The sequence below is a fragment of the Physeter macrocephalus genome, chromosome 18 (genome assembly GCF_002837175.3).
Source record: "Physeter macrocephalus isolate SW-GA chromosome 18, ASM283717v5, whole genome shotgun sequence".
Classification (NCBI taxonomy): Eukaryota; Metazoa; Chordata; class Mammalia; order Artiodactyla; family Physeteridae; genus Physeter; species Physeter macrocephalus.
The window spans coordinates 55,351,416-55,378,300 of NC_041231.1; the positions used below are offsets into that span (position 1 = coordinate 55,351,416).

The following is a 26,885-nucleotide window of genomic DNA, read 5'->3' on the forward strand; positions in this document are numbered from 1 at the left end:
GGCTCTAGAGCACAGGCTCAGTAGTTGTGGTGCACGGGCTTAGTTGCTCCACGGCATGTGGGATCTTCCCGGGCCAGGGCTCGAACCCATGTCCCCTGCATTGGCAGGCGGGTTCTTAACCACTGTGCCACCAGGGAAGCCCTGTACCCATGCTTTTGATGGGTGTCAGACACGCTGTTTGAAGTTCCTGTAACCATTGGGGAGACTTGGTTTCTAAGCTCAGAGTCCTTCACACTAGTGGTCTTGACTTCACTCAAAAGAATTTTGAAAAAGAATATACTCCCTTGCACATTTTTAGGTTGACATCTGAAAGTTTTCATCATAAATTTAAATAGTTCCAAAGGACTTCAAAAAAGGGGGGATATACGTATACGTATAGCTGATTCACTTTGCTGTACAGTAGAAACTAACACAACACTGTAAAGCAACTGTACTGCAAGAAAAATTTTTTTTAAATGGTTGCAAAGGAAACAATTTTCTGACATACTTGAATATTTGTATTTACAACTTAAGGTGAAGCCATCACTTTAGTTAAGTCTGAAATTTTACTCTGCTCTTCCTTCTTGATCTCCTGTTTTCTCTTTCGCTCCCCTTAAATAATATCATCCAAATAGGACATACTTTCATGCCTGGAAATCTTTTATGGTCACCTTAATTACTTTTTTACAACAAACAATATAACTTGAAATTTAATTTTTAAAATTTCCTGTGACCATGTAAGGCTTAAGTCAGCTGAGGAATTTAAAACTTATTATTTGTACCAGTTTATCAAAACAACAAATCATACAAATTTTGATGAATAATTTTTAACTATAACAATAGAAATGTTATTGGAAATGCATTTTGAATGATGAGACAGGGTAGAACATATTTTAAATTCTAGATTTTTTATAGGTAAGAGAGACTTTGTTTAGATACATTTATTTTTCTTTCAGCAGTGTCATTCAGGTCTTGGAACTCCTTCCGAGATACCTGCCAGAAATTCCAATGATCTCTCTTTGTATGATCTAATAAATTATTTCAGTGTCTGTCAGCTGACAAGATGTCCTCCTGAATTATTTTGAAAGCAAAGAATTGAAAACCCCCTGACGTAGAGAAGAATTTTAGAGTCGTGTACTTTCTTAGTGTCTACCCTGATTTCTTTGAATGGTCTTTAGCTTGGTTTTTGGCAGAGCCTTATACCCCACAGCCATGGTGAGACAGGATGCCGTCTGTGTGTGAAATGGGAGGAGAGTGCTTATGAAAGGGGACCTTTGAAACCCAGGGCGTTCTCAGTTTTAGAAAGAATACCGTGGAGTGAGATGAATTCCCTCCATCCTCAGCACTTGAGGCCACCCCTGGCCTGTTCAGGATGTTTTGACTTTAGCTTTTTCAGTTTTCCTAATTGGAATAGTTAATGTGTCTTTGTATCTTGGCTCTATTTTTGGTCAGAATTATGCCAAGGGCTGAAAAATATTTAAGTCCACCCTGCCCCTTCTAGAAAATATAAACAATAAACGTAGGTAGGTAGGTAGATGGCTACAGGCAGTACCATCCACAGTTGATGTATTTTGATGTTGGGCCTGTCTCATCTTACTTGGGAATGATCATGAACCTTAGAGAGATCGAGGAAGTACATGGGTACCGGTGAGGCTGCTCCTTGGGGAAGAGGGCGAAAAGAGCACTGGGTGGGACAGATCCACTGTCCTTGTCACCACGCGATGTCAGATGTGGCTTCTGAATCCTTTCTTGCCTCTGCTGTTCTTTAAACCTCGATAGGTACCTACTGGGGAATGGATGAAGAGGGAGGTGAAAGTTCTTGAAAGCACATTGTACTTAAGCGCACATTTAAAACACCTTTAGAAATGTTTGCTGCTGTCGTCACCTCAGGTCCTCTCTGAGAGTAATCAGTGTCTAGACACGCACAGCAGGTAACATTTTCCCTGCCACACACCAGTCAGTTTGATGCGTTTCTGTGAGGTTGCTTGATGAATGTTAGGTGTCTTGTGTTTCACGATCTTGCATTTGGCCAGACTAGAGAGTGAATTTCAAGGATGTTTCTCCCATGTACTTTAGAAGCGAACCGTTCATTTATTTCTGTTTCTGTCCGCAGTGCTCTCCATGGCCCGACACCCCCACTGCCTATGTGAACAGCAGCCCTTCCACGGCACCCACCTTCACGGCCCCGCAGCAGAGTGCTTGCAGCGTCCCAGACAGGTAGCCGGTGTGCGTGACGAGTGCCCGCGCTCCTTTATCTCCCTTCCTGTCAAGTTACGCAGCCTCTTTGTGTGTGTATCTGGGGTATGTGGTAATTAGAAATAGCCTGCTGCAGGACAAAACTGTCTTTTCTTCACCTTCCCGCCTTTTTGCTCCTAGCCCCCTTGTGCCTCACACACTCACAACTGTAGAAATTGTAGAACAGGGTGCATTTTCAAGATATATTCTTTGTGAGATAAAATCAGCATTAATGGGCTTCATGGACAGAGAGAAAAGGACAGTGAGTTATTAAGGTGAAACTGTGACTTGAATATGTTACAATTAAGTTTATGATAAAGTATACTTTAATGCTCACCATGTCGAACAAAGATTATTTTCTACCCTATTTCTTCTCCCTCCCAAAGACACTATTTTTTTTTTTTAATTAAGTCTTTAAAACTTAAAGGAAGGACTTTCCATTTTAAAGACTTGCTCTGGTTTTAGAAATGGGAATGGTGGGCTCTGTTCACCCTGTTTTGTGGCCTTGACTGTTAGCTGCTGGTCAGCAGTGCCCCGGGGAGATCGTCCTTCCTGGGGCTTTGCTCAGGAGCTCCTGCTGAGTAGTCAGATCAGAAGGTCCCCGCTGTTAGGACGTTTCTTGCTGGGAAGTAAAATTTTGAAAGTTAAGACCGTAAAGGAGGGAATTCCCTGGTGGTCCAGTGGTTAGGACTCAGTGCTTTCACTGCCGTGGCCCAGTTCAGTCCCTGGTCGGGGAACTAAGATCCCGCAAGCCACGAGGTGCGGGGAAAAGAAAGGAAAAAAAAAAAAAAAGGAAAAAGGGTTCTCATTTTTATACTCTGGTCACACTGACAAGGTCTTAGCTCGGGCTGCTATAACAAACACCAGGGACTGAGTGGCTTATAAACAATAGAAATTCATTTCTCCCAGTCTGGGGGCTGGGCGTCCAGGGGCAGGATGCTGGCCGGAATGGGTTCTGGTGAGGACTCTCTCCAGATGCAGGCTACCGGCCTGTGTGCTCACCCAGCAGAGGGGAGGAGGCAGACTCTTCTTACGGCTCTTAACGAAGTCACTGATCCCATTCCTGGGGCTCCGTCCTCATGGCTTCGTCTAATGCTCATTACTTCCCAAAGGCTCCACCTCCTAATACTGTCCAGCATGCTGGGGGTAAGGTTTCTACCTGTGGTTTTTGAGGGGACACCAACATTCAGTCTGTAGCAGGGTCTGGTGAGAAAACAAAGAAGAACATGCCTTTTCCCTGAGGCAATGGATAGACCAAGAGGCAGCTTGTTTCCATGTAGGTTATTGTGCTTCAGGGTAGGGGGACACTCCTGGACTCTGGGACCTGCATGTTACCATGCAGGGGACTGAATAATCCTAGAAAATGACAACAGTTTCAGAGAGGAGCTGTGAATTCGTGTACACACTGGCTCACCAGATATTTCCTGAGAGCCCACGGTGCCCAGCACTGTTCTGGGTGCTGTGATGTGAGTGAGAGAAAGCCCTGTCTGAAGGAGCTCAAGTTCTAGTGGGCAGAGAAGGACAGTAAACAATCAACATGGTAAACCTAAGTAACTGGGGTACAGGTGCTAAGAAGGGACCAGAAAGGTGGATGCACTCCCTGAGCAGCTGTTCTCATTTTCCCCTGGAAACACAGGGTTAGTGGCACAAGTTTGTTTCTTTTGTTCTCTTGAATTTCACCCTGTTTAATCATGGATAAATATATTCATTAAAGGGATATTATTTTTATTTTGGCTTAGGATTATTATATCATTTCTTGTAGCTCATTATTAAAGTAGATTTTTTGGCAGTTATTTTCAACTGTTTATCTTATTTGATTCTCATACTTTTTTCCTAACTAAAATGAATGAGTATCCGTCATTTTCCTGGCACCCCTGGAAATGATTGGAGCCCTTTTGTTTCATGAAACCTGACTTTCTTACTAGAACAGATGTAGGAGGAGAAGGCACAAATTAAACTGTCCTCTGGGGATCTCAGTTCCACAACCAGGGGTTGAACCTGGGCCACGCCAATGAAAGCCCCAAGTCCTAACCACTGGAACGCCAGGGAATTCCCTTCTGTGTCTTAATCTTACCAACATATTGACTCCTTGACCAGTTGTGCAGACACTCTTCTTGCATAGTTAAATTGCTCTGTCCCACAGTATTATTTTAAATTCACCTAGTTTAATAGCCTTTAATGTCTTGATTAAAACATATATAATAATCATTCTTTTCTTCCTTCCCCCCTTCCTTCTCCCCAGCAATTCTTCTTCCCCAAATCATCAAGGAGATGGAGTTTCACAGGCCTCTAGTGAAGTAAGTATCTTTACCCTAAACTATCATGCTTTCAGGGTCCTGCATTTTGAAGCCTCTGACAGGTTTGAGTCATTGTTTGGGTCACTGAATAATCACACCTGTGCTCTTCGTGGGTGTTTTAAACTTTAAACCTGGAGGATTTCTGTGTATTGTTTAAATGTTATTTATAACATGCCAGTGACTTGGATTATTTTTTGTAAGCCTGAATAGTTTCTTCTGTTTGTGTTCATTTTGTTTGTTAATAGCAACTTCAGCCTTCAGCCACGATCCAGGAAACACAACAATGGCTGCTCAAAAACAGATTCTCTTCCTACACAAGACTCTTCTCCAATTTTTTAGGTATGTTTGTTTGTGTGTGCACACGCACACACGTTGTTTGCTTGTTTTTGTACTTTTATTAGCTATAATTAAATTTGGGGGAAGTAACTGTATGTAGATTCGTAAGAAGTTGCCCAAACCTGTACAGTGAGCTGCCCAGTGTCCCCAGTGGGAGCGTCTTGCAGACCTATGGGTGCAGTATCAGAACAGGAACTCGATGCTGTTTCACCAGGTTTACATGCCCTCATTTTTGTATAGGTGTATATAGTTATATGCAATTTTTTTTATTTTATTAACTTTTTATTTGAAATAATTTTTGCTTTGCAGTAAGTTGCAAAAATAACAGGTATGTTCCAGTGTACCCTTCACTCAGTTTCTCACATACTTATAGTACACTATCAAAACCAGGAAATTGACATTGGTGCTGTGTGTGTATATAGTTCTGTGTCATTTTGTCACTAGATTGTATGCCGACCACCACCGAAGTTAGGATGCAGAATCTTGCCATCACCACAGGGATCTCCCTAATTACCCCTCCCCCACCATCCCTAATACCTAGCAACCATTAATGTATTTTCTGTCTCCATGATTTTGTCATTTTGAAAATGTTAACATAAATGGAATCGTACAGTATGTTACCTTTTTTTCTCTCAGCATAAGGCCCTTACTTCCATCCAAGATGTTGTATCAATAGTTTGTTCCTCTTATTGCTATGTAGCATTAGAGGGTATGAATGTACTCAGATATGGTTTTTATAGACTTAAGTTTTTTTCTTGCCCAGTAAGCTAAGGGAGTATTTAGATGTAATTTCAGAAAGGACCGGCGGTGCTGCTTCAGGTGGTGCAATAAGGAAGCCTGTTTGGAGGGACAGTAATAGATAACGCCAGCTGGGGCAGGGGCAGCATTTCCTAAACATATTTGGCCCTGGGACCCTTTCCCGACAGAAAACTTACCAACATGTCCTGGCCAAACTCCTCCTGGGCCACAGTGAAGTGGCAGCTGGCTCTCCTTAGCCCATGGTGTTGGGGGACCATCCAGATGCAGCTCGAGCCTTTTAAGAGGAGAGAACATGTGTGCACACGGCTGGCCTAGAGCAGAGCCTGGTTTCACAAAGAACGTGGTTTCCTATTATGTCAGCCCTTTATTGCTGTGCTTGTGTCATGGTTAGTCATTCCCCAGGTAGCGCTTTGTCTCTTTAAAATTAAAGTGCTGGGTGAAAGTCGTTGGCTAGCTGGGATGCACATTTTTATGATTAAGTAAAAGCCTTTTATCTGTGAAAAACTAATTTAAAAATTTCAGCGTGTTGGGGGGTGCGGGGCGCGTCTTGGATGCTCACAGGGGAGACGGGGAGAGCACCACCCAGTCGGAAGGCTCTGCCACGAGGGCCCAGGTTCTTGTTCTGTCAGACGATGTGTGTTGTAGTTCTGAGTGGCTTGGCCTCCTGCCTTTTCCTTCCCCTGTGAGCGTCCCAACAGTAGAAAGGCAAGGAGAGGGAGGCTTCTTTCTCTGAGCCTGTTAGGCAGTCATGTTTTGGAGAGGGCTGTGCATAGTGTCTGTCCAGCTCTGTGTGGGGGTGAAGGATGGGCACACACGTCTCTTGTCGCTCCTGGGAGCCCTGTTGGCAGAGGTGTGTGTGGAAGGCCCCCTGGTAGAGATGACAACGTCTGTCTCTGCTACCTGACTCCATAAACAGCTCCATCAGTGCTCATGCCTCATGGGAGATGTGCTTCTCTGGTCTTTGTTCTTTTACAAACTAGAAAATTATTAGGCTCTTAACATTCAAGCCCTCAAAAGTAGATAACTCCATTAATCTCGTTACATACGTAAGTGGATATTTATCATATGGAGGTCATGCTTTAATCCCAGAGGGCATCTTAATTCTCCCCAAAAACTACATCTTGAGCATCAGTCAATAAAAGGTAAAACAAAAAATTGTAGACACACTCAAACGTAAAACATAGAAGAGTCTGATGAGCTCCTGTGTCACCACACCCAGCTCCAGATATGACCAGCCTAGGTCAGTGTCGTTCTCTCCCACTCCCCCCACCTTCCCTTTCTGTTCTACTTTAAAGCAAATGCTAGATACCATGTCACTTAAACACCAAATACTTATGGGGGAAACCTTAAGTATAATATGCAATTCTCTGCCATGCTTTTGTATTAAAACTGGCTGCTGTGATGGAGTTGTTTGTTATAGAATGTTGGACTGTATGTAGCATGTTACAGTATAAAGAGACCTAGTCCTAGCTCTGCTGCCAACTTGTGTGCCTTTGGGCAGGTCCCCCAAACTCTGACTTCCATTTCTACCTTTTGTAAATTAAAGATTGGTCTGGGTCATCTCAAGGTGAACTATCTGGGGTCAGAATCATGCTTATCTTCACGAGCTCCACCCAGCCAGAATAAGGCAGGCACTGAAATCCTGTATTGGGAAGAGACATCCCTGTCGGCCCTTTGCTGTTGGCTCATTGCTCTGATTTTCCAGCCTCTGGGCTTCTGAGTTCCTTCTTGATAGAGAACATGGAGAGCCAGCATTCTCTTTGGCTGTGAGGGACAGGTATGTGTGTGTGTATTGTTCATGTGTATGTGTATACACAGGAGACCTGGCGATGGCTTCGAAGGACATTAAACTGTGAAGACAGATGCTGCAAAGTAGCCTGTACTGCTGGTTCTTCTCCCATTTCCTTGAGAAGATTCTTTTTGCTCTTTTCCAGGTGCCGACTTGTTAAAACTGACAAAGGAGGATCTAGTACAAATTTGTGGTGCAGCCGATGGAATTCGGCTCTATAATTCACTGAAGTCAAGGTAAAATACCGTGTTTAAAAGGAACTGTTCTGCTTGAAATAAGAATGTGCCCTTGTTCGCGTGGGGACTGCGGGCAGGATGTGTCCACGCCACGTCGGCGTGTGCCCTTGCACTGTGGGCGCTGGCCCGCCGTGCTCACGAGGAGACTGTTTTGTGTACACCTTCAGGCAGGCCCAGATATGATGCAGGCACTGAGGGCAGAGGTAGACTGTAAGACTAGAAATGCACATGGGCAGGACTGTGGTCTGGAAGACGACTGGGTTTGTTGCCAAGAAAACAAACTTCTCATTTAGGTGAGCTATACAGAATCTATGGTTTTCAAGGTCATGTGACACTACTAAACTTATTTAAAATGTAAACTTCTAATTGTGAATTAAAATGATAGAACTGTAAACTGTGCTGGCTTTTAAGATCCATTTACTATCGTTGGTATTTCTAGACTTGTGGTGTGAGAATTCCATTAAACTGAATTTTACTGATGTTAAATTGCTGACATAATCTTGAAACTTAAATTTACCAGCATCTGACCGACCATCTCAATGGTTTAGAGTCTGGATCATCAGATTAGACCACCTGTGATAACCTGTGATAGTTGGTGTGAGGTGTGTGTTTTTATATTCTTCCTAGTAAATTATTTTGTATAATGAAGTAACGTAAAGTTCTCCTAAGGAAATAGACCCTAGATTCTTGTAGCTGTCGCTTGCGCGTGCGGCCTTCCCGCCGGCTCACAAGCGCCGTCTTCTGGTTGCAGGTCGGTGCGGCCCCGCCTGACCCTCTACGTCTGCCGCGAGCAGCCAGCGCCGCAGGGGCAGCAGCAGGCAGCGGGTGGCGGGGGCGACAGCGGCGGCGCCACGCCCTACGGTGGGTATGGGCAGGCAGGGGTGGGGGGGGCCAGGGCACTCGGCTTCCTGCCACTGCCCTTCTGAGTCAGTGGGGACCACCGGGTTGTCCTGGCAGCGGTGAGAGGCAGTGGCCCTTCTCGGCTGTTGTTCTGATAAAATTTAATTTTAAAAGAACAAGTGTAGGGCAGAGTATGGCACCCCTGCTTTGGAGCCTCTCCGTAGTCTTACCTTAATTGTAGTTCCAAATTCTAAGCAAAGGTTTCTGTACTCACACACATGAAAAAAACCTTGTTTGGGGAAGCAAAGTAAAAGCACGGATATTCCTGATCCGTGTTTGGCTTGAGTCAGTAGTAGAGCAGGACCTGCGAGACTCAGGCTCACTGCAGATGTGCCTGACGCTTTGCAGACAAGGGCTGCTGCACCGTCACATGTTCCGGAAACAGCTGGGCTTTCTGTGGAGAAGCAGGAGGCCTCGTGGTCCACATCCTTAGCTTCTCGTGTGCCGTCTTCTACACTGTTTTTAATTCTTTAGGGGAAAGGAAGAGGGGAGAGGTAGCTTTTATTCTTTAGGATAAATTCCCAGTAGTAGGTTTACTGAATCAAAAATTATGACCTTTTTAGAGTTCTTTTTATATATGGCTAGAAACACGTAGCATTTTTGAAAATGGCTTTCTTTCGGTGTAACTTACATACCACAAAGTCCTCCCACTGCAAGTACACAATTCAGCAGTACTTTAATCAGTTTACAGTTTTGCAGCCATCGCCACAATCCAGTTTTAGTCCCATTACTCCAGAATGATCATCTCTGCCCATCGGCAGTCACTTCCTGCTTGCTTTTAAGATAAATTAAAACCTCAGATACTTTTGTACAGAGGTTAATGTTAATTAAATTTTATGTGTGAGCATAAATAATGTATTATTATATTCACATGGGTAGTAAGGGGAGAAGTATTCTTTATAATTTTTATATTTCTTTAGTACTTTGAAAGGAGTGATCTTCCAATAGATCAGGTGGAAAATAGATCAAAGATTACTGCTAAAATGCTGTTCTTATTTTTTATTTCAGTTTATCATGCAATCTACTTAGAAGAAATGGTTGCTTCAGAAGTTGCTCGAAAACTTGCATTGGTGTTTAATATTCCTTTCCACCAAATTAACCAGGTTTACAGACAGGGTCCCACCGGTATTCACATTCTTGTTAGCGATCAGGTAACTGGCATGCCCTTTTCCCTTTCACACTGATATTTACTTTTATATGTGTTACTGAAGTGCTATAGAAAAAAAATCTGTGACTTCTTTGGCAAGTACTCATGAGAATCCTTTTCAGAGTTGGGAATCAAGATTGGGAATAATTTATAACCAAGAGTTCTAGGTGTCCTGGGTGGTAGAAGGAATACAGGTAAAGGAGAACCGTAGCTCCGATCCCGCCCTCTTTGAACTCCGACACTGGTCACTGGGGGGCTCCAGGTTAGCGGCCCTTTGGCCCTTTTTAGCAAGGCATTTGAATGTGTTTTCCTTTTGTGTACTATTTGATGGCTGATTTTAAAAAGCTGTGAGGTTAGAAGGGCAGTTCACTGCTGCCCCGTGTTCAGTGACAAGCAAGTAATAACAGAAGAGCACTTTGGCAGCAACTTTTTGTTAGTCACTATCACAGAGTCCAGCAGCGAATGCCTCCCCGTGGGCTGGAGGGTGACTGACCAGATCACAGGGCCCCCCATGGGCAAGCACGGTCAGCACCGGGCTGGCCGGTACAGCAGTTGTAAGTCCTTGCTACCTCACACTGCCTGTCTGAATTACCATTTTGGCCACTGAGTCCTGTACTTGTGCAGCTATATATAGATTATGACATTTTTCTTTTACTACTTTTACTGTTAAGAAAAGACAAGTTGGATCTTAATTATACATCTGCTTTATCCTTCTAGATGGTTCAGAACTTTCAAGATGAGAGTTGTTTTTTATTCTCCACAGTAAAAGGTACGTGTGTCTTGAAATGCAAGAATCATGAAAGATAGTGCGTGCCTAAAATCAGCAGTCATCTTGCGTATTTACTTTTGGAAATGCTGGCTTTACTAATTTTAAGAAGTTTGAAAAAAGAATCAAGGGTATATTTCTAGTGACTGAAATATTGTCGAAATCAGTCCTTCTGGATGCCTGGAGAAAAATCCCAGTCCATTCAGCCAACATTTTACTGAGCACCTCATGTCAGACACATGCTGTTGGTGCTAGAAAGGTTTTCCCCTCCTCTAGTGGGGAAAGGAAACCAGAATTGGTCCATAGATGCACACAGATTACAGATAGGTAATTTAGGTGCCATGAATGAATGGGGAAGTGGGGTTGCTTGTGGACGAGGGGGCCTGGGGAGGGGGACACGCAGCTGTGGAGGCTTCTCTGAGGAGCTGTCATGAACGCTGAGACCTGGAGCCTGAGGGGGAACTGAACACACGAGGAGCAGCACCCCAGCTGGCGCAGGGCCGGGTGCAGAGGAAGGAGCGTGGCTGCTCTGGAGGCCTGAGAGGGCCCGTGGCTGCTGTGCAGGGCAAGGACGAGCAGAGCTGGAGGCGGGTCTGGTAGGCAGTGCCTGGCGGTGGTGGGAGTTTAGATTTTATTTGAAATGCATTGGAAAGTCAGTGATGTTGTTTAAACAGACGAGTAATGTGAATAGATTTTTCTTTTCTTCCACTCTCGCAACTGTGGAGACAGATGAGAAAGTGGGAAAACTGGAGGCAGGAGATGTCATCTAGACGAGAGGTGACGGGATCTTGGACGCTGATAGACAGACAGGGCCCTGCTGGGCTCCACATTGGAGGGAGGAGTGGTTGTGACTCTCACGGGAGCAGCTGGGCAGGCGGTGGTCGCAGTGGAGAGGTAGGCGGGCTTGGGGGAAGCGGCCAAGGCTTCCGTTTTAGGACGTGGAAATCATAGCCGCTGGGGCTGGCAAGAGAGGCCTGGGCTTGAGGTGTAAATCTGGAAGCCTTCAGCTTGTCCGCCATGACTCAAAGCCGTAGAAATTCTTGAGGTTATGGAGGGAGAGAATGTGAAGAGCGGGCCCAGACGGGGTTCAGTAGAGTTCCAGTTAAAGGGCTGGATAAAGGAGGGGTTTTTTAAATGTGAAGTTACTATGAGAAGAGACCTTTAAAAGTCTGATGAGTTAAGATCTAAAGCTGCACCTCAAAGAGCACGATGTCACGTGTTACCCTTTCCTGGGAAGTTACGTGAAGAGAGCAGCCCACCTTGAGGGGAGGGGCTGAAGTTAGGACTTCACCCTGTGCCTGACGTGTCTCGTAAGCCACCAAGTTACCTGCAGTGCAGGGCTGTTTAGTCTGTGAACTGGCCCACTTTATCTTTTCTTTTCAGACATGTTTAGCTTAGTACCCTTCTGGCTCAATTTTTCGTTCTCCAAACAATGCAGTTTCTACTCTGCAAAACTGACACTGTCTATAAAAGAGGCGGTTCGTACAGTGAACGTGTGGCTGCGTCCTGTGAAGGCAGTGGGGTTCCTGGTGTCAGGCATCACAGGACGTCCCCGCCCTGCTCAGTGTACTGTTTTCAGACATTGGTCCTTATGGAAAAATTCATTTGTTCCTTGATGAACGCCCGTACTGCTGCTTCTTGCCATCTCCTGAGAAACACTAGGCCATCGCGCAAAAGTAGTGATGTACTTTTTTAAATGTTGCAGATCTACTTTTGAGGAGTTCAGAAATTATTTCCAGAAAAGGTGGATGTAAGCACCCAGTTTACTGGATAGTCTCTGCCCTGCACCTTGCCCTCAGATGGGGGGCGGGGCGGGCAAAGGCAATGTGCACGTGGCGCTGCCGTAGGCAAGAGGGCTGGAGCAAGTTAGCTTGTTTTCCTCTAGAATATTTAAAGGTACCCTCTGAACTGGGGCGCGGGGTTGTAGAGTTCTAGGAGTGTTCAACATAGTCTTGATTCTCCAGCCTGGTAAAAAATTGCGCACAACATCCCTTTCTTTTTTCTGCAGCTGAAAACGGCGGTGGCGTCCACATAATTTTGAAGTGACGTCTTGACGTAGTCTGAACTCTATTCAGCACCAGTTAAAGTTACGCTTAAAAGTGTGTGAAGACTGAATCCAAGAAGTCTTGGGATTGGATTTTACCGTATGAAATGTTTCATATTGAAAACACAGGATGACCTTTCTCACGAGCTGGATGAGAGGCACGTCTCCTTCGCTTCACTGCCGCGGCCTCGCCCTGGGACAGTGAGCATGTCGGGCCCCGGTGCAGGTAGGCCGCCTGCTTCTCTGCCAGAGAGGCCAGTAGACACAGTCCCTAGAAGCAGCCTTCGCTGTCTTTTTACACTGTATGCGGTTTGGAAATGAATGTAAAGACGTACTGTGGGCATTTACCTTTCTGGGCCAGTTCAGCTTCTGCTGCCTGGACCTTATGCTGACCTGGGGGTGGGGCGGGGGCACTGGCTGCTGCGGGGCCAGCGCCGAATCCACGTGTGGAGAGAGCGAGGCCGGCGCTGATACGGGCCGATCAGTGGTCAGGGGAGAGGCTTGGCGCCTTGTTGGAAAAAATGTCTAAGGGTGCACGTCTGCCGTGATCATGCCAGATCGGGGAAGCCCCAAGCCAGGAAGATGGGCGTGAAGCAAACTGCATTATCAAGAGTACCTTGGTGAGAGGATCAGTGTAAATCCTAATAGGTACAAAGACTTTTGTGTTTTTGCTTTGTCACAGATTTATTGAAAAACTTTTTGCTTCTGCTTCCATTTTTAGCATTTTGTTTCTGGTTTTCATTTTTGAAGCCCCAATGCCTTTTAAACTCATGTGGTTTTCTTTCTCCTTTTCCTCCCTCTGTCTCTGACCACCCACCCCGCCCTGCACCATACTGTTGTTAAACTTTTTTAAAGCCCTGTCCCCAACATTGGAAATACACCTAAGCAGGACAAAACAGTGTGATTGATAGTTTCTGACTTGGTGTTAAGGGGTCTTCATTATCAAGAGTTGAAATTTATTTGTGGAACACTAGACATCACAAACACTATACCGTACCATCAAAATTCCTCACACTTCTCTAATATGGAGCTTTAGGACAATCATGGGTAACATTCTGGTGATCATTTAGGGACTTTTTTATACACCACATAATAGCTTCTTTTTCTATAAAAAGAGTGCCTCTTTCACAAAACCAATGCTTGTTGGCCAGTATACGTTCCAAAGGGAATCACTCTGTTTTTGCAATTTTTTCTATCATTATTATCTCTTCCCTTCACCCGAAGCCTTCCCAAAATTCATCAGCAAGCATTTGAGGCCTGTGGTGTACTAGACACGATTTTCTTTTCAAACTTCGATTCCATTTTAATTATACCATCTCTGTCCATTCACCCAGTGTCTTGGTTTTGAAGTGTATTATTTGATCCTTATCTTTGTTCAGGCAGATATAGGAATGGGTAATTTTGAGTTTAAAATCTCTCCCAGAAGACAAAACTACTTCAGTGGGTGAAAGCTTTGGCATTTTATGTTTTATTCATAAAGGAGTTTATTTGATACGAAAAAGTACTGTCTCTAAATATTCCATCTTTGGTTTGAAAATATCCATAACTTGTATAGACCCTAAAGCAGGAGAGCCTTCCTTTCCATCAATCATTTTCCCTTTGCTTTTGTATGACCACATGTTTTCTGTACCAGTCACTTGGGAAAGAAGTGAGCTTCTCTCTTAATTGTTTAGTTTTGCTTGTCTACTTAGCATTCCTTTTTGAGTCTCGAGACTTATGGAACAATAAATGTCATTTTTAATGCTGTGTGCTATTTTGAATTCCTCATCAGGTTTTACAAGTGGGGTAAAAATAATTAAAAGCTCATCAAACTTGAAATGACACCAAGCAGCATTGAACATTAGTCTGTCCCAGTGAAACAGGTTAAATTATGGCACCAGCAAATTTGCTACTTTGTTTTTTTAATAGTAGGATGTATACATTTCAGTATAATAAATGTTTTCCGATTGTTTTGCAAATGTGTGTCTCATTTAAAATCCAAGTTCCTGCCAGTGTGTCACCTCATGTCATAGAATCAAGGAGTTCACTGTTGTATGTTCTGAGTACACACCAGTCCCGATGTTGTTATAAGAGCTGATGGGAGTGTGTGTTTTCAGTTTGTTTCCTCAAAGCTGAGGCAACTGAGGACAGCTTATCCAGTGACTGTGCCACACTTAAAGGGGAAGCAAACCTGATTTTTCTTAACAGAGGTTCTCCTGTTTTGTAGATGCGGTCCAACGTCATTCAGCCAGTCCAGTAGCTGTGAGAGGTTGTGTCCGGGCTCAAAAGAGACAATGTATAGAAGGCCCTGGTCATTTAAATTTTCAAAATAGAAACTATATTCATAGCTTCCTGCAACAGCCATTTTTTCCCCCACACAGTGGTGTAAATGTATATTTAAATAACTGCTATGGTATACACACAATAAGGCAGCAAAATCATCAAGACTTTAATGCTTATTCTGATAATCCTGTTAATTGATTTATGGAGTTGTATATCCATCTATTTGCCTTCTCTCCCCAGAATGCAGCTGAGGCCTTGTATCCTAAATGCTTCTAAAACTCTCCACCTAATAGAACCCTAACCCAATTAATTAGAAGTATTGCTGGTCATGGGGAAATTTCTCATTTTTGCTGTTTCCCTCAGCTTCTCATGAGCTCTGGGCTCTTCAGTTTGGGGAGTGGTTACTAAGGAGGGTTGGCTACCATTAACACAGAGATGCAGTGAAGGTCACAAATGTGGACAACACAGAGCAGAAACCAGATCAGATTTCAGGTAACATTAGGAACGCCTGAATTTGGAAGATGGTTTTGCTCAGATTTGTCTGCCATAAGATAATAGCAATAAAACCCTCTGACTTAAGCATTGCAATGGTTTATTCATTTTTATATAAGTCTCAAAGGTGCCAACACTTTACTGATTTTAGTTTTAAGTGTGTAAAATTTTTGAATAGTCCTGGTGTAACGATTTCTAAGATTTTAAAATAAACTTGGAAAAAAATCACACCCATTCTACATGCATCCATTATTTTTAATTGATTATGTTATAGATAACTTGAGCCTTAATTCTGTTTCTTTAAGGTCCCCCAAAGTTTGTGAGACATGACATAATTAGCTTTTCTATAACAACAACACATTATGTGCCATAGCCTACGCCAGAGCTTACGATCTCCAATCAGGCAACACAAACTGAGTTGCTTTTGTTTAGTTTTTGGTCCCCAAAAGGATATATGACAAGTTGACAGAAACAGAAAGGTGGAGACCTTGCTCCACCCTGTTTAGAGTCCTCATTCTTTGGTGTCTCATGGAAACCTATTAACTTGCCTTCCACGTAAGTCGCTACATAGAAAACTGTCGGGCATTATGAATTTGCAGTATAGTCACTTTGATAAAGTTGCTATTTAATCTTCAAAGTGGAAAAGTCCTGCTAATCAAAATGGAATCATTGTGAATAAAAGTAGGCCACTGGCTGAAGCATCAGGTAGAAAATCAACAGCTTATTTTTCTGCTCAATTTGTGCTAACACTGATGGTCTGTTTGACGAATGCTGACAAAGCCAAGGGCAGGAATTTTGTACCTAGGGAGGCACCCACCTCTAGCGATCCAGGTTTCCTGCATGGTCCTGGCTGCACTATGACCACTGTTGCCCTGTGTTAATTGACACAAGGCTTCGAATTGATTGCATCACAGCAGAATAAAGGTAAAAACTATCACAAGAGTTACTGCAGTCCCTGCAGAAGTCTTTTACCTGTAAATGCCTTTCCCAATGGAGAATCAACAGATTTGGATGATGGTGGAGTGCGTCAGAAAGACTCGGGTCCTTGGGAGGAAGGGACACCTCATGAAGCCCTGGGCTGGGCAGCTGCTGTCAGAGGATGACACAGCACCTGCATAGCCGCTGTCCACTTCCTCCCACTGCTGTCGGCGGGGTGACAGGAGCAAAGTAGGCATGGACTTTGACATGAGGGAGCTGGGCCTGAAAGTAGAAAGGAAAAGTGTAGTCATAAGATAGTTTGGGGATTATAGGCATAATCCTAGAAAAGCCCACAGTTCTCCTATAGAATCTAGTTCATTCTACCATTAGGCAGATAGTCCCAATAGAATTTCTGGTGTGTGCTAACGCTGCTCCTGTTGACACGCATGTCTCCCCAAACAGCACCTTTTAAAGACAAAGAGGTGGTCACTGTCCCTGTGTGCAAACCGAGTAGAGATGTAACGGCTGTAGCACCTGGGGCTGCTTAGGGGTCTGAGTGCAAAGTTGCCTAAACTTAAAGCGTATTCGAGAACGATGCAGGTGAACTACATGCGGAAAGAACGCCACAGTTATTAAGACACTTTATACCTAGAAATTAGCAAAGATCAAGCCTACTGATAACGGCCTTAAGTCCCCTTCCTTCTAATAAGTTTGCTAATCAACAGACCACATGGAACCTCCACCCAGACCCATTCTGGAAGTTGACTCTTTCCAGGGTGGGGTCTAATAAGGAAATTTAGAAGTCTAAGAGGATAGTTTGCATAACTATTGGCCCAGGACAGAATGTAGAAAATGGATGTTGATTCTTGGTGTATTTGTCATTTGCTGAGAAACTGCCAGGTGTGGCTGCTGCCCGACACTTACCCGCATCCGCTTGATGCCCGCGCGGGTGACCTGCTGGCAGTCGTACAGCTCGAGGCGCTCCAGGCCACGACAGTTCTCCAGGTGCTCCAGGGCCACGTCAGTGATGAGGAGGCAGTTGTCCAGTTCCAGCACCCGCAGCCTCTCATGCCCGCAAGGGCTGTTGCTCAGGTGCAGGATCCCATCATCCGTGATGAGCTCACAGTGGGACAGGCTCTGGAATGAGGGGAAGCACAGATGTTTGCTGGACCCTCTCATTCCAAGGCTCAGGGCCCAGGAAGAGCAGGGAAGCCGGCCCAGGCAGCGTCCCTGGGAGCCGCTGAGCAGCGGGAGGATGGAGCACAAAGCTGTGGGCCCACGGGCAGCGGCTTCTCTCACCTTCCCGCCAGGTAAAGATGGGAACCAGCACTGCAGAGGGTGGTCTGCGCCGTGAGGATCCTGAACTCACCTCTTCCCGCAAACAGCGAATCTACAGCTACACAGGGAACAGCTTCCTCCAGAAAAAAACAAAAACTGGCTGAATGACTCTCCACATTGGGCAGATGAGAGAAGGCCCGCTTGGAAGCGGAAGGAGAGGCTGGGCCACAGTCTGTCATGAACGCCGGCCCCAAGCACGGAGACCCCTGGGCAGGAGAGAACTCATAACCTGGAGCTTCTCACTGAGGAGCGAAGGGTTTAACCCCACATCAGGCACCTGAACGTTTAGCTGGAAAAACCAACGCACTGACCTCCGCGAGACCCAGAGACCACAGCAATGTGAGGAGGAATCCAAAAGACTTTCACGCCTGGGCCCTCCCCACCCCCAGGGCCCAGCTGATGCGGGGGAGCCCAGCCCGGGTGTGGGAGGCTCGCCTGCTAGATGACACATTGGGGGGCCTGCTGGGGTGCCCCCAGGGCCTGGAGATGGGCAGGGGCCATTTTTGCACATTCCCTCTGCTGAGCTCCAGCCATTGGATGACATTTTTTTTTTTAATTCTGGGCTTCTTCCTTCCCGATGAGCACTATTTCGCATGCTCTCCCGGCCCTGCCTCTGCCTCACGCCAGGGTGCCATCCTCATTCTCTGTCTCTGTGTTTCTCTCGGGGGAGTTTCACGTGTGTCTGGTGCCCCAGTTTTTGCAGCTGTTGCCACGGGACACGTCCAGCTCCTGGCCTGCGGGGTCCCACGGGACTGTAACCAATGGAGAGATTAAGTGGCTCCCACGTCCCGGGGTCAGCAAGCGAAAACACCCAGGAGTCGTCTTTCTCGGAAAGAGACTAGGAGCTTGTCATCACAGCTGCAGCGAGGGGCACAGGCTTCTAATTAAACACACATCTAAGGGCTGACTGTAATCCTTTCTAGAGATCTTGGAGGCCAGTGCTCTCCCCTCTGCCATGCTCCAGAGCACCAGTATGTCCCAGAGGGGAGCTTTTACATCTGCCTGGTGACCTGGTTTTTATTTCTGGTGCCCCAGTCTTTGTATAAGGTGCCCATGGGATGCTCCTTGCTCACCTGGCCCTGATGGCCAAAGGAGGCTTGTATTCCTGGGTCCCATGGGACTTTAACATGAAAGAGTTCTTGGCAGGCTACCACCCCCAGAGCACTTTACAGACAGCAGGCTGAAACACACCCCCAGCCTTTCTGGGAAAGAGGCCTATTTGCTTGTCCTGGAGCTTACAGGGCGGGCTTCAGGTCTGGTACACATCTAGAGGCCTACAGATGTGCTCTGAGCAAAGGTAGGTGCAGGTACATGCCATCTCTGCACTCTCCCTGGTCAGTATCCCCCCAGACAGGAGTGTACGCCCTTATCTGGGAAAAGTACCAAACAGAGGTCACAGAGCTGAAGAATACAACTGAACTGAAAAATAAAGTAGAAGGTTTCAAGAACAGACTAGATGAAGCAGATAAAAGGATCAGTGACTTGAAGACATGGCAGTGAAAATCACCCAGTCAGAGGAGCAAAGAGAAAAAGAATGAAAAAAAAGTAAAGATACCCTAATAAACTTATGGGACAATATCAAGTGGACTAACATTCTCATTATAAGGGTAACAGAAGGAGAAGAGAGAGAAACAGGCAGAAAAGCTAATGGAGAAAATAATGGCTGAAAACTTCTCTATCCTGGGGGAGGAAACAGACATCCAGATTCAGGAAGCCCAGAGAATTCCAAATAAGATGAGACCCACACCAAAACACATTACAATTAAAATGTCAAAAGTTAAAGAATCTTAAGAGCAGCAAGAGAAAAACAACTTGTTATATACAAGGGAACCCCCCATAAGACTATCAGCAGGTTTTTCAGTAGAAACTTTGCAGGCCAGAATGGAGGGGCACAATATATTCAAAGTGCTGACAGAAATGAAAAAAGAATTCCAACTAAGAATACTAAACCCGACAAAGTTATTCAGAACTGAAGGAAAGATGGGAATTCCCTGGCGGTCCAGTGGTTAGGACTCAGTGCTTTCACTGCTGGGGCCCAGGTTCAATCCCTGGTTGGGGAGCTAAGATACCTCAAGCCACACAGCATGGCCACAAAAAAAGAATGGAAGGAGAGAGAAGTTTTCCAGACAAGCTAAAGCTAAACTAGTTCATTATCACTAAACCTGCCTTACAAGAAATGTTAAAGGGGGCTTCCCTGGTGGCGCAGTGGTTGAGAGTCCGCCTGCCGATGCAGGGGACGCGGGTTCGTGCCCCGGTCCGGGAGGATCCCACATGCTGCGGAGCGGCTAGGCCCGTGAGCCATGGCCGCTGAGCCTGTGCATCTGGAACCTGTGCTCCGCAACGGGAGAGGCCACAACAGTGAGAGGCCCGCGTACCGCAAAGAAAAAAAAAAAAAAAAAAAGAAAGAAATGTTAAAGGGACTTTAAGCTGAAAAGGGCACTAATTAGTAACAAGAAAACATATGAAGGTATAAATCTCACTGGTAAAGGCTGTGATAAATCAGGGTGAAAGATAAAACTCTGGCATCAAGAAAATAATATAGTCTTTATTGGCTGCAATTCTTTATTCTTTAATAGCTAAAATTCTTAGATAGCTTCTAGGACCAATGAGCTGCATTAATATGATTTTAAGTCAAAAAAACTGGCTCTGGTACTGAAGAGGAAACCAGCCCCCCAATTATCAATAGAACCTGCTGATGACACCTACAAACTAAAAACTGAAGTAACAAAGAGGATCCTTAACCTCCTTTGAACAAAATTCATGAACTCCTCTGTGTTCTTTTGAATCTAGAGTTCCCCTTGTTTGCAAGTCTATTTGACTTATTTTCAAAGAAACATGATCAGTGTTTCCCTTTCAAAATAGCCTTCTAGATTTGGTTTTCGTGAGAGTACAAGGCCCTTCCTCCCTTGAGGATCACAGCAGTTCCTGGAAGGGGTGGGGTATGTGCACACTTGCCTCCTTCACATGTAAAGGAGAACCTGGGAACTGAAGTTTCGCAAATGAGGTGTGATAGTTACCTGGCTCAGGGCTAGTGGTCACTTCCCTCATTTCTTCCTGCTTGCAGAGCTTTAGTAAAAGCTAAAAACCAGATTTCAAAATTCTGAATCTATGGAGCTTTGCCCCAATAGCATTGGCTCCTCTGAGCTCCCCAGGCTGGGGGAGGACTCCCTGGGGTGGACCCCCGGCTCCAGCATGGAGAGCACTGTCTGGCCCTCCCCCAGGGAGGTGGGGACCGGCTGCTCCTATGCGCGTGTCCCAGGCGCACCCGGGCTGCCTCGCACCAAGACTGTGCGTCTGTGCTGTGAGACCTGCAGCGGCAGAAACGCACGTCCAACAACCCTGCGCTTCCACTCACCCTTGGCTCTACCTGGGGGCTGACAGAGGCGCTGCTACCATGTCCGTAGCAGGGAGAGCCCATGGAGTATCCGTTAACAAGGATCCAGACACACATTGCTGTGCAATTTCTGAGTGACGATAAAGTCTGTCTCTTCTGATGAATGATCTTTTCACTCTCCAGAGCCTAGAACAGTGCCCGGCGTGTAGTGGTCCTCAAGAGGTGTTTGTAGAGTGAATTTGATGAATATAATCAGATTTAATCCACAGCATTTCCCTTTTCTGTGTGGGCTACTAGGCATCTCCAAAGCTAAGTTTAGATTTCAACTGCAACTGTTTCCCTGTTTCTCTGCTAATAATCCTCCAGGTATTTTTCTTTTTTTTTTTTTTTTCCTTTGAGGCTCTTATCTTGGACTTCTGGTTTTTATTACAGTTTATCTTTTACTCTAAGTCCCCTTTCTGGAAGTAGCTTGTATGAATATCGGGGAAGATGGAGAAGATTTCAGTCATCAGAATCCCCGCTGGGGAGAACACTATTTGGAAGACATTTCCTAACCTGTCGCTGAGGTGGGCCTGCACTCCTGAGGGAGCTGGTGGAAGGCCTTGTCCCGTGCACACAAGAGGCGACACTGCCGAAGGGGTGGGAGTCCCAAGTCCAGGGTATCTCCAAGTCGGGGAGGGAGCCCTTGGGCAACAGGGAGGAGGGAGGTTAAAGCAGGAAACAAAGCACGGGGCTCCTAACCTTCCCCACACCTCTGAGAAGCAGGCCATCTCAGGGACACGGGGACAAGGGGTGGAGAAAACACATCAGACAACTGGTTCTATCAATTATAAAACCAGATCAGAACTAATTTGGGAGTAAAGACATTAGAACGACAAAATTATCTGCAGGTGTGTAGAGAGAGACAGTTTCAGCAGAGAATCTGGAAACAGGTAGGTTTCTGACTATCTCTGAAATCTGACACCAAACTCAAAAATAAGTCCCAGAGCTGTCCAAAGCCCAGCACACTTGTGCCTGAGGGAGAAGCATCCAGAGGAATGTGGAAATAAGGAAAACTGGTGGCAAGAGCAACTCAAGGCCAAATGGAACTTTAATGATGTTATAAAATCCTAGCCCTGGCTGACAGAGCAAGTTCAAAGGGGATAGAGAGAGCTGGCTTAAGAAAAATCTGTTGTGTATCTCAGGGCAGTAGAAAGACCAGACCCCACGGAAGCCACGAGATCTGGGGCCTTTGGGCAGTTGTGTAAATTTGGGCAAGCTTCTTAACCGCTCTGAGCCTCAGCTTCCTCACTGATAAAACAGGGATGTCCATGGTGCCCGCATCACCGGGCTGTGTTGGGATTCAGTGAGTGTATCTGGTGGGAGCAGGCAGCCAAATGTGGACTCCACCCCTGCTCCACGTCCAGCAGCCAGATGGGAAACGTGCATGCGACGGCTGCATGGCTAAGAGTGTCAATGACACTTTTCATTGCTCGTTCTGGATCTTTCAGTATATTCTAATTCCCCCCCATAGATATTTGAGCAGATATGAAATGTAATATAAGGACGGCCTCATTTTAATAACCGTGCTTTCACTATACCTGTCATGATGAACATGAATTTGAGTAAGGACGCTGGTCCCTATATTAGGTTCACACCCTAAAATGAAAGCAGTGACATTTAGATACCCTGCCTCCCAAGTGAGCCCAACGCACAGACCTTTGAAACCAAGAATGATGACACCCTATGGAAAGGAAGGTTCTTGCTGAAGTACGGGGGTTCTTTCATCCCTAAGAGGTAAGTAACGTCACAAAAAGCTCACTCACCAGGGCTTGCAGTTTAGGACAGTGAATGGAGAGCTGGATGAGTGTGCTGTCGGTTATCTGTAGAGAAACACGTGGTGTCAGTGTGGCTTCTACATCAGAACTTAATACCTAATCCTGCTTCTCCTGAATACAAGAATCAAAAGGTGCAAAAGAGAATTAAAACCTCATCTCAAGCACACTTGGGCTGGGAGCTCCTCTCTTCACGAACAACCTCAATTCTGCTCAATCCCAGAAATGTGAAGGTGTTCTTTGGTCTTTCCTCTGGTGCCCCGAGGGGAACAAGGGACAAAGAGGCAGTGGCCAAAGAGGGTCCCCCAAGATTCTTCTCTGTAGAGTCACCTCATCACTGGACATGCAAGCTTATTTCTCCCTTAAGTTCTGTGAAAATGAGTCCTTTTTTTTTTTTTTTTTTTTAATGTTTGGCAAAAGATGGTGCTATCCTGAACTTGGCTGTAACTCTGATGACTGAGAACAGCCCAAAGTTTGTGCATCCCCCTCCCGTGGCCCTCACAGGTTCCCAAGCCCTGACACCTATGCCGGGGCAAGGAGGGTCCAGACTGGCCAGTTGGTGTCTCTGGTTACGCCTGTCAGTGGCTGAGGGGCGCCCTGCAGAGCTGTCAGGAGTCTACTCACCAAAATGCATTCTTCGAGATCCATCTTCTCCAGGTCATGACAATTCTGAAAAAGTCCGTAAGAGTCCATAAGACACCCCTTTCCGAAAGTGACCCAGTGAGCCAGCACTTTTGAGCAGGTGCCCTTTGAATCATATTCACTTTGGAAATGGGCATTAGGGTTGCATTTCCTTCTCTCATCCTGGAAAGGCAGTTGTCTGCACCTTCCCAGTGGCTCACAGGTATCAGCACAGAGATTTTAGCCATGGAATGGGCTCTGGGAGGTCACAGGGGTGGACACCCAGCCACGGTGGGGATGGTGGAGGGCTGGGGTAGGAGGAAGAGTGTATCAGCATCCCCAGGAGGACATGGGTTCTGGGCAGCAGGCCGCAGGGGCCCCTCAGTGGTTGGCACTGGCAGGGCAGTGTGGAGAGATGGGGCAGAGGCAGAGCCCAGCCCAGCTGAGGGATGCTACTGAGAGGCTGAGTTGGGGTCTGTGTGAGGAAGGGCATCTCCTGCCAGGGAGGAGGCTCCTCTCATTGGGGCCCCACCTGACCAAGTGAGAGTGAGGTCCTCGCCTGGTACAGGACCTGCTTAGCTTTCCAGCCTGCTGGGGAAAATGCAGAACACACCCACCAAGGACTCTATTCTACTTGGTGCCTGTCATTTCTGAAGGTAGTTTTTTGTGCACTCCAAGACCACTCCAATTCACTTTGACTGAGGGAGGTGAATTAGAGTTTGGTTTGATTTTGTAAAACCTCTGTCTTACCCGAGCTAAAAGTGTAAAGCCTGCATCAGTCAAATGGGAACATCGGGCAGCCTCCAAGATCCTGGGATAAGGAGTGCACAGAAGACAAAGTGGCAACTGGTTAACAACAGAAAAGCGTACTTTACAATGCTCTTGAGTTTATTCCACTCTGTGACACAAAAATGAGGCTCAGGGAGGAATGTGACCTGCCCAAAGTCCCATCCCAAACTTGGTCAGTAAATCCAGGAATCTTCCCACAATACCAGCACATGGTTGCTGTTGTTTTTAGATATTATTCTAATATGTGTTGACTTCTAAACAATTAAAATGTACTTTCACTCAACAAAATCATCTTGATATACTGCATTTATTGAAATTCCCAGTCACCCTAAAGGAAATTAAAAAAATTTACAGCCAATGAAAACATCCATGCTGAACAGGGATGGATGCTTAAATAACATTTTTAAGTTAAATTACTCCCTTATAGCAATAATTTTGACCTCCTTTCTGACCAGTTTTGACGACCTTATAGTCCTTCTACCATGCAGAAACATCAAAATTCTCTAGAATCTTCCCTAATTCAACAGTAAGAAAAATGGGGAAAAGGCAAAATAAGACAATCCTTAGAAGATATATAACAAAAGAAAAAAGGGGGGGGCGGGGTGGAGGTACTTCTTTGGCAGTCCAGTGGTTAGGACTCCACGCTTCCACTGCAGGGGTCATGGGTTCGATCCCTGGCCAGGGAACTAAGATCCTGCATGCCGTGTGGTGCAGCCAAAAAAAAAAAAAAGATACATAACTGGTGTAAGTATGAAAAATGGATCAGTTTCACTGATAAGTAAAGAGTAACAAAACAAGTATCTTTTTTCTGCCTCTTTTGTAGGGGTTAAGGTTGCTGGTTCTAAAATCAAACTCTACAAGTTCAAATTCTAGTTTTACTTCTTACTTATCATGTGACCCAGGATAAATTATGTGCTTTTCATTGAGTCTCAGTTTCTCCTCTGCAAAACAAGTGAGAATACAGTACCTACCTCCTAGCAATGCAGTGAGGACTAAGTGAGACAATGCTTGTGAAAGTGCTAACAAAGAGCCTGGAATATATATGAGTTCAACTGATGTTAAGCATGATTAGTATTTTGGTGCCATTATTAAAGTTTTAATATTCACAGTATTACATGGAGAATCAGAAAATAAATCATCATTTGTTAACACAAAACTTTTCTTCTTGCTAAGGAAAAATGATAAATAAGGTGGCTGTGATTTTTCCTCCTTCTGTCCATTTAGCAGCTGGTTTAGAGGAGACCCTGGTGCCATTTGGACGTGAGGCTATCAGTCTGCTCACATGTCAAAGTAATATCAGGGCCATGAATAGCCAAAGCAATCTTGAGAAAGAACAGTGGAGCTGGAGGAATCAGGCTCCCTGACTTCAGACTATACTACAAAGCTACAGTAATCAAGATAGTATGGTACTGGCACAAAAACAGAAATATAGATCAATGGAACAGGATAGAAAGCCCAGAGATAAACCCACACACATATGGTCACCTTATCTTTGATAAAGGAGGGAAGGATATACAGTGGAGAAAAGACAGCCTCTTCAATAAGTGGTGCTGGGAAAACTGGACAGCTACATGTAAAAGTATGAAATTAGAACACTCCCTAAAAACTGGACAGCTACACGTAAAAGAATGAAATTAGAACACTCCCTAACACCATACACAAAAATAAACTCAAAATGGATTAGAGACCTTAAATGTAAGGCCAGACACTATAAAACTCTTAGAGGAAAACATAGGCAGAACACTCTATGACATAAATCACAGCATGATCCTTTTTGACCCACCTCCTCGAGAAATGGAAATAAAAACAAAAATAAACAAATGGGGGATTCCCTGGTGGCACAGTGATTAAGAATCTGCCTGCCAATGCAGGGGACACGGGTTCAAGACCTGGTCCGGGGAGATCCCACATGCTATGGAGCAACTAAGCCCGTGCGCCACAACTACTGAGCCTGTGCTCTAGAGCCCGCGAGCCACAACTACTGAAGCCCGTGCGCCTAGAGCCTGTGCTCCACAACAAGAGAAGCCACTGCAATGAGAAGCCAGCACACTACAACAAAGAGTAGCCCCTGCTCGCTGCAACTAGAGAAAGCCCACGTGCAGCAATGAAGACCCAACACAGCCAAAAATAATAAATTTATAAAAAATAAACAAATGGGACCAAATGAAACTTAAAAGCTTTTGCACAGCAAAGGAAACCATAAACGAGATGAAAAGACAACCCTCAGAATGGGAAAAAAATTTGCAAATGAAGCAACTGACAAAGGATTAATCTTCAAAATTTACAAGAAGCTCATGCAGCTCAATATCAAAAAAAATAAACCACCCAATCCAAAAACGGGCAGAAGACCTAAACAGACATTTCTCCAAAGAAGATATACAGATTTCCAACAAACGAAAGGATGCTCAACATCACTATAGAGAAATGCACATCAGAACCACAATGAGGTATCACCTCACAACAGTCAGAACGGCCATCATCAAAAAATCTACAAACAGGGCTTCCCTGGTGGCGCAGTGGTTAAGAATCAGCCTGCCAATGCAGGGGACGGGTTTGAGCCCTGGTCCAAAAGGATCCCACATGCCGCGGGGCAACTAAGCCCGTGCACCACAACTAATGAGCCTGCACTCTAGAACCTGCAAGCCACAACTACTGAAGCCTGTGCACCTAGAGCCCATGCTCTGCAACATGAGAAGCCACAGCAATGAGAAGCCCGTGCACCGCAACGAAGAGTAGCCCCCACTCACCACAGCTAGAGAAAGCCCACGCACAGCAACAAAGACCCAATGCAGCCAAAAATTAAAAAAAAAAAAAAAAAAAACTAAAAAA

The 26,885-nt window shown here is 45.3% G+C and overlaps 2 protein-coding genes across 4 annotated transcripts in view; one reads left to right on the forward strand and one right to left on the reverse strand.

The window, feature by feature from the left end:
• UBP1 (upstream binding protein 1) overlaps window positions 1-14,446 on the forward strand; it is a 69,028-nt gene extending 54,582 nt beyond the window's left edge. For all 3 annotated transcript variants that reach the window (XM_024116492.3, XM_024116493.3, XM_055079807.1), the window contains 8 exons: window positions 2,093-2,196; window positions 4,457-4,511; window positions 4,757-4,850; window positions 7,541-7,631; window positions 8,383-8,492; window positions 9,540-9,682; window positions 10,396-10,447; window positions 12,453-14,446. In XM_024116492.3, coding sequence (XP_023972260.1) covers window positions 2,093-2,196; window positions 4,457-4,511; window positions 4,757-4,850; window positions 7,541-7,631; window positions 8,383-8,492; window positions 9,540-9,682; window positions 10,396-10,447; window positions 12,453-12,490 — 687 coding nt within the window. In that variant the 3' untranslated portion in view covers window positions 12,491-14,446. The remainder of the gene's footprint in view (window positions 1-2,092; window positions 2,197-4,456; window positions 4,512-4,756; window positions 4,851-7,540; window positions 7,632-8,382; window positions 8,493-9,539; window positions 9,683-10,395; window positions 10,448-12,452) is intronic.
• The window catches only part of FBXL2 (F-box and leucine rich repeat protein 2), a 95,825-nt gene that overhangs the window by 3,099 nt on the left and 65,841 nt on the right, over window positions 1-26,885 (reverse strand). The window contains exons 11-18 of the mRNA XM_024116495.3: window positions 24,018-24,078; window positions 23,271-23,315; window positions 22,638-22,694; window positions 21,388-21,516; window positions 17,085-17,297; window positions 16,215-16,442; window positions 5,783-5,880; window positions 3,217-3,417 (exon numbers count right to left, since the gene is read on the reverse strand). Of these exons, the coding sequence (XP_023972263.1) occupies window positions 16,335-16,442; window positions 17,085-17,297; window positions 21,388-21,516; window positions 22,638-22,694; window positions 23,271-23,315; window positions 24,018-24,078 (613 nt within the window). The 3' untranslated portion in view covers window positions 3,217-3,417; window positions 5,783-5,880; window positions 16,215-16,334. The remainder of the gene's footprint in view (window positions 1-3,216; window positions 3,418-5,782; window positions 5,881-16,214; window positions 16,443-17,084; window positions 17,298-21,387; window positions 21,517-22,637; window positions 22,695-23,270; window positions 23,316-24,017; window positions 24,079-26,885) is intronic.